Source organism: Nematolebias whitei, chromosome 12 (assembly GCF_014905685.2).
Source record: "Nematolebias whitei isolate Nwh7 chromosome 12, NemWhi1, whole genome shotgun sequence".
In the NCBI taxonomy this organism is placed as follows: domain Eukaryota; kingdom Metazoa; phylum Chordata; class Actinopteri; order Cyprinodontiformes; family Rivulidae; genus Nematolebias; species Nematolebias whitei.
The window spans coordinates 22895724-22903274 of NC_056509.1; the positions used below are offsets into that span (position 1 = coordinate 22895724).

General features: G+C 38.6%; 1 protein-coding gene across 1 annotated transcript in view; it reads right to left on the reverse strand.

Annotated features, from left to right (window-relative positions):
• Nucleotides 1-6379, reverse strand: part of LOC119418457 (cholesterol 24-hydroxylase-like) — a 20653-nt gene extending 14274 nt beyond the window's left edge. The window contains exons 1-9 of the mRNA XM_037685746.1: nt 6197-6379; nt 6041-6118; nt 5812-5893; nt 5577-5650; nt 4572-4658; nt 4253-4391; nt 4017-4127; nt 370-532; nt 77-142 (exon numbers count right to left, since the gene is read on the reverse strand). Of these exons, the coding sequence (XP_037541674.1) occupies nt 77-142; nt 370-532; nt 4017-4127; nt 4253-4391; nt 4572-4658; nt 5577-5650; nt 5812-5893; nt 6041-6118; nt 6197-6345 (949 nt within the window). The 5' untranslated portion in view covers nt 6346-6379. The remainder of the gene's footprint in view (nt 1-76; nt 143-369; nt 533-4016; nt 4128-4252; nt 4392-4571; nt 4659-5576; nt 5651-5811; nt 5894-6040; nt 6119-6196) is intronic.
• Nucleotides 6380-7551: the final 1172 nt, after the last annotated feature.

Here is a 7551-nt window from a genome sequence, read left to right on the forward strand (position 1 = left end):
TATATATGTTTTGTACAAAAGAAGCACAACTTCTAATTTTACAGCACATTTTGTCATCTAAGGTCAAAAGACTCACCAGCAATGAAGAATGTCACAAAATTATCCAGCATAAATTCCTCATCTTCTGCAGTCATGCTTTCTTCTGTTACAACAAAAAATAGGCAGGTGAATGGTTTGAAGCTGTTATCTTGAATACTAAGCAACGTAGTTCACATTCAAAGTTTGGATATCCATCCATTAACAAAGTAAGATCTGTTCGGAAACTTTTGTGAGGGATCTATTTGACAATGTGAACAAAAAATACAACAAAACTGTATGGATTGTTTAAAGTAAACTGAAACTACAATATATACTTTTATATCTTATAACCTGTGGCAGCAGTTTTGATGATCTGTGTGAGGATGTCCTTTGGGACATCTTCTCCGTTCTGCATGGCGGTCTTTCTCTTGTGGATCCAATGAGTTCCTGTTGTTCGCAGCAGATGGCATGCTTCCCTCACTTCCCTTATGAACCCTCTGTTCTTTGGATTGAACTGGAATAAAAGAAAGTCAAACAGGCTAATGTTCATAAAGTTGTTTTGTACTTTTTAAATAAAATTAAGTTTATTGTTTGTTTTTATTTTAAGCTTTTGTTTTTGTTAATTTGAGTTTGGAAGCAATGCCACAACTCAACCACACCTCTTAACACCTGACAAGCTTTCTTATATTCAACGCACTCCTCCAACACAGTCTAGTACTCTGAACAGACAGGGCATGTTCCACTCCATCACAGATTACTTGATTCTTAATATACTGTACATTCGCTTATACAATTCAAAGCACAAAACCTGACAGCAGTGCCTCAAAAATGGTTTAGACCCCTATGAATGGGCAGTGATGTTTTAATATTCAAAGTCTAATTAAAATGGGCAACTTTAAACCACCGGCACCAAGTAGTAACACAGTTTATTTGACCACACAACAATTTTCCACCTTGTCTCGATTCATTGAAAATTAGCTTTTGTCCAGAAACATTTTTAACATTTCTATATAGTATTTCCAAATGGCTTCTTCTTTGCTGATGGAGCTTTTTCCCCCCAGTCACTAGCTTCTGTGTTTCCCCAGTCACCACTCCCTGTGGATCTTCTTTCATCGCCATTATTTGGGTCTTCTTTCAGAGTATTCACTGTTGCCAGAATCTCCAGTGATACCTAAAGCATTACCAGTGCCTCAGCTCTTTAAGCTACTTGAGTCTCAGCTCTTCAAGCCATCTGATTCTCAGCTCTGAGCTTTCCAAGTCTAAAATTTCTGAGGTTCTTACATATCCTGATTCCAAATTTTCAGTGTTTCCAGAGTTCTCAACGGCTCCAGTCTCCAGACTTTCTAAATGTCCTTTGTCCGGGCTCGTAATGTTCATAGTCTGCTGTACTAACAGTTCCAATTTCTGTTCCTACAGTCCCTCTAGTTCATAGGCATGCAGAGTCTTCAGTTTCTGCACATGCAATTCCAGATCCAGCAGTTGTTATTCCTGCCCTAGCATCTGCAGTTTCTGTCCCAGCACCTGCAGTTCCCAGGACTCCAGAGGGATTTCCATCTCCTAAAATTGTTATGTCTAAACTTACTGAGTCACCATTTCTTAAATTTTCCAAAGGTTCTCTACATCTTAAGAGTCTATGGCTCAGGTCTCCAAAGTCTTTGCACCTGCCTCCAAATAAGTGAGGGTTGAGGATGACATCTCTCCCACACCAGTTTGGACAGTTCTCAGGCTGTCTGTCTGAGCTATTCTGCTGGTTTGGACATATGCTGGTGAAGATTCTCAGTCATCCAGGTCATGATAAATCCAAAAAAGGGTTAAAAATAAACCCCAAAACAACTGGACTTCTAATCTGAAGCTGAAGATGTTCAGCTTCCCATTCAGGAGGCTTTATCTATTTAAAGTCTTCAGCTTCAGAATGAGTTGTTGTTGTTTTTTTAACCCTTTTTTAGATCTCGTTTGAACAGTCTCTGGACCGACCACCTGAATCCTGTCGCCAGTCTGTACATGGTTTCATGGTTGCCCACCTGAGTTCCATCTCCCATTTGCACAGTTTATGGACTGACCACACAAACTCTGTAAGTATTTGACAGTATTTGGGCTGTCTACCAGACCTCAGTCTCCTGCTTGAGTGAGCCCCGGCTCTTCTGCCAACATCTTCCCCTACATGGAGTTACCATCCTGAACTCTGTTTTCTGCCCAGGTGTCCTGGTGTCATTCACCTGAACTGTCTCCTGTTTGGATGACGTGCCTCTACCCATTCATTTGAATGCATTGTGCTGAGGTCAGGTGGGCAAGGTTGAGGATGAAGATTCAAAGAAAAATTCTACAGTTTCTGGACAAATTTCAAGAGTGTTTTTGCCTAAAATTCCCAGAGCCTCTTTAGACAAGTTCATAATGCAGTCAAGCCAACAGCAGCATCCAGAAACAAGCACATACATCTTCAGTTAAGCCAACCTTTGAACAAAAGCTCAAAAACAGTGATATACAGCTACTTATGTTAGTGGGAGTTATTTATATTAGACCTTACTGCTTGTTCTTTTCTAAGCTAGCTGTTACACAAACATTCAATCCATGTCTGAGAGCTTTCACCCTAGCTACCTGAGCCCAGGTCACTCTCTCTGCCTCATAGCCTCCTTCATTGTCAGAGCTTTTGCAACAAAGTTCATCAAAATCGGTGTCACCTCAGCTGCCCCTCCCACCTGGTAGCTGTTCTGTCAGATGCAGAGTTGCACAGTGCATCTCTATTTCTAGTTTTCTCTTCACGTTAGTCTTGCACATGCATAAACATAAAAATAAAAAAAAAACATGCTTTGGATGGTGATGAATAAACTGGCTGGTTGTATTATTCACTTTATTTTATACACTGTGTGTTCACTTTATTCTGTACTCTGTGTGTTCACTTTTTGCATAGTTTTATATTTTATACTTTATTCACATCATATCTATTTTTGTGTGTATTATAAACTGTTCACTTATACTTTATCACATAGAGGTGAAAAACTTGTATTCATACAGTACAGCACTGGGCACGAAGGAGGGGCTGAATCGTTTTTCTGTAGACAGAAACAAAGAACAAAAGTAACTTTCGAGACTGGTATTAAAAGCCAGTTAAAACTAGTTTTTCCTTGAAAGATAAGAAATATGACTGCGTGGTTGCCAAGGTAACCTTAGATTGACTAGGTGGTCAGCCAATAGGAGAAGAGCCCCCTCCGGGAGGGAGGCGGATTCATGAAGAGCTTATATTATCCTAAAACCGGAAGTAGCGTCAGACAAGCTTGAGCAGAGCAACTTCTCAGGTGAAGTACGCCTCTATTGTCTCCTGAAATGCATTTCAGAACTTTGTTTTTGTAATACTTTAACTGTGGTGTATGTTAAAACTCTCTTAAACTAAGGTGAAGTCTCCTGATGGTACCGGCTCGATCCAAAACCAACCCGGAGAAAGGTGTTCGTACCTTTTTCAACAATGGATCAATGAGTCCCTTGTTCTTTGACTTCATCCTATGACGAAGGCTTCCCCAGAATGTCTACAAGATGATGGTATTCCATCATCTATTAGACAGTGAATCAGACAACTTGTGCACTCAACACCCATTCTACAAACAGCAGCAGTCAAAAGGACTCTGACCCTTCCACTCTTTTATCTTCCTCTTCCATCACACCAGACATCACTGACATCCTTCCAGGCCTCAGCCAGTATCAGCATAGGTCAGATCCATCTCTATGAAGTTCAGTTCAGTATTCCTTATGTTACCAGCACTTTTATTCTTCAACCAAACAAAAATCCTCTTATTCATCTGTGGAGTCCTAAACTAGCCAGGATGTTTACCATGATTGTACCTGCCTCTAAGTCTTTTTCTCCCTAGCCGCCAATCTTGAGACTCCCAACATGAGACTCAACCGTCAGAAAGACACAATTGCTAATCTCGCTTCCTGAACTTCGATTGAACCTGTAAAGTGGTGGTGTGGTGTGGTCGTTGAGAATGAATAAACTGAAGTATTACCTTGAAGAAAAAGTCTCTAATGCTGTACACCAGCCCTTTAAGACAAGTATCAATTGCTTTAGAGAAAGGTGAATCTGTCTTCAGAAGGTCTAAATCCATATCAAAAGCAACCTGAAATTCATTGAATAAACAAGCACAATTGTTGTAACATAATTTCAAAATTGGCATTAACTGTTGTTTTGTAATTTTTTTTACATTTATATGTTTGATCAAAGTACCCATATAAGTACCCATACCTTTGCAATCACATCAAGTGTGACAGAGTTGAAATAGTGCAGCATGTTGACTTCCATATCATTATCAGCGTCAGCTGCAAGTTTATCCATCTGTTGATCTACCCTATCATTGAAGGTGCCTAGCAGACCTTTCAAATACCTGTAAAGAATCAGAGTTTTAGTGGAACCAAACTCTGCATCTACAAGGTACCAGGAAAATCTTATATTCACATTATAACTGGACAATCAAAATGTTTTCTAAAAACTGATTGAGGAAAAAGAATGACTGAAAACAAAGCATAAAATAGAACTCAACATTAGAAACAAAAAAAAAGCTCACAAGCTGTTAAAGGCAGAGTCCATGATCCGGCGTTGTTTGTACCACACCTCATGATCTTGTGCTGTCACCAGACCATTGCCCATAAATCTGGAAAACAGGCAGGTGAGAGAATACATCAAAAATCAAACAAAATAGATGAAATGATTTTGTCCCAACTAAAAATTGGAACAAAATTTAAAGAGCTGTGCAGTGTCAGTTTACAAGCTTATTTAATAGGTTTACTTTTTGTTTATCACAAATATAATATTGATGCAAACTTCAGCTTCACATGTAAAGAAAGAACTTCAATAAATAAATGTTTCTCCTTTCAGGACCTTCTCAACAGCATTTCTTGAATGGATCCTGTCATGAACTAGTTTTCAGGTTGTTCTTAGTGTTTTATTATTATGATTATGTATATTTTTGATTGTTGTGTTTATTGACTCACTTGTGCTTTAAAATGTTCAATTCCCTGTGCTTCTATCTGCCACCAGTTCATTCCTTTCCTAGTGATTTTCCAGTCAGCTTGCCACGCCCACCTTTATCTGATCCCTTGCCATAAGTCTCTAGCTGCGTCCATTTTCCTTATTAGTTCAAGCCTTCATATTCCGTTTCCATTTCCACCTCAGGAGAGCAATGTTTAGCTTTCATGCCACAGTCCTCCTCCTGCTTTTTGTGTTTATCCAGAGGTTGATGTAGGTTCGCTGCTATGTCAGTTTTTTGTTTTCTTCTTAATAAATTTAAGTTTTGTTTTTTGATCTTCTCATATCTGCATTTCAGATCCCAAACCTCCTATTGATCATGACAAGATCGTAATAAATAAAAGGTCCAAGGGAGCCTAAATGTAATTTATTAATTTCTCATCTAAAGCGGAATTGTACAACACTTTTAATATCGTTTGTCTTTGGAGTCACATACATGTTTTTACTCCAAAAAGACTGGCTTTTTACTAGTTTCGTAAATTAGTGTAAGAACATGATGCAAAATTAATAATGTTTTTAGACTGAGCAATACAGGCAGTCAGACCTTTGACCAAACAGGTAACGCATCCTCTTGTAAGCAGACTTGTCCTTGAGGTACTTTTGGTTCATGAGGATTTCCTGAAAACAAAATCAAAAACATGCAAATCAATAAATTTACAACAGACAGCACTGTAGCAGAAGCATTGTTTTAGTTGCAAAAACTTTAAACTTCACAAGTCTACATTGTTTGTGCAGTTTCACAGGTTTTTTTTTACACCTCTTAGGAAACAGGTGTTTACCTTTGTTGCCTCTGGACAAGTCACAATCAAAAAAACATGATGCAGAGAATTTACCCTGTAAACAGACCCGTAAGTCTCAGCCCTGTAGGAGACATTACAATTCTTGCTTTTATTTGTAATTTAAGTCTTGCGTCTATAGTGTTACAATTCTCATGAACCAACTTCAATTTATACACCTGGAAACACATAAAAAAAAACTTTTATCAGTTCACTCCACTGCATAACTTACCATTCAAGTAACTTGTCATGTATATTTCCATCATTTTTCATAATCCGTAAAATTGTTGGTGTATGTCCCAAAAAGAAACTTGAGTAGGAAAAAAATAAAAAATGTAAAAATTATGCAACATTTTAACCAACATCAGCCTACAAAGAATAACTTTACCTGTCTCTTGGTGCTCCAGGTATGTGGTCATATTTCATGTGGATGTATTTAATATACAAGCAGAAACCGAGAAATGCAATAAAAAGAAGACAGATTAGGATTAAAAACACTTTTGCTCCAAAACTCAAAAGTAACTGAAAAAACACCATTTTAGTAAGTCCTGCAGCAATGTTGCCCACAAACTGGTTCACAAACTGTTAAAGAAATTCTTCTCATGAACTCTGGTTCAGTAATGATTAACACAGCTCTATAGTTGGGACTAAAGTCCAAATTGTCTATGTGGATAAACTTGTGCAGCAGCCTGTGAAGTTTATACAGTTGTAGTGTCATACGGCAGGCTTCTGACTATTTTTGTGATTCATTTTACTTCACTTAATAAAGCTTGTGGTCACAAGAACCCCTCACTTATTTGTTCTCCACTTACAGAAATATAAGCGTACTGCTTCACCTAATGAAATCACCCAGGTCGAATACCAAACAAGGACTTGCTGCTGCTATCAGTAGAAGTTACAACAAGTATTGAATGCTGATTGCTGGATTCATTTTTGAGGTGGGGTGTGGGGGTCTTTTGTAGCCTTGAACTCTGTTCATACGTACCTTGAATGCCAGATGCACATGTTCAATTTTGCCACACAGTGATGTTAACGGGCACTTTCACAGTCGTCAGATTTGAAAAAGTTTGCAACAAAAGTCTTTCTTTTGAAAATGAAAAAAAAAAAAATAAAAAAATAAATATATATATATATATATATATATATATATATATATATATATATATATAACAAACTGCAGTCATGTATAAGGTGTTCTTTTTCACAGAGTGGTGTAGATGGGAGCAGCACGGTGGTGCAGCTGGTAGAGCTGCTGCCTCTCAGCGAGCAGGTCCCTGGCCTTTCTGGGTGGAGTTTGCATGTTCTCTCTGTGCATGCGTGGATTTTCTCCGGGTACTCCGGTTTCCTCCCACAGACCAAAAACATGCATGTTAGGCTGATTGGTAACTCTAAATTGTCCTTAGGTGTGAGTAAGAGAGTGAATGTTTGTCTCGTTTGTCTCTATGTGTCCCTGTGATGAACTGGAGACCTGTCCAGGGTGTACCCCGCCCCTCACACAGTGATTGCTGGACATGGGCAACGGCAAACTCCGTGACCCAAAATAGAAGAAGCGGGTAAAAGATAATGGATGGATGGATGATGTAGATAGATATTTCTCTGTTCATCAATAGTAAAGTGTGTTATTAGTGAAATGAATAGCTTCTCTTTTGTTTGTCACCCTCTCATCATTGCTGTTGGAAGAAGAAACATTGGATCAACAGTTTGGGCTCCATCTCCAGTCTTTAGGCGCAGCCTTTACACACG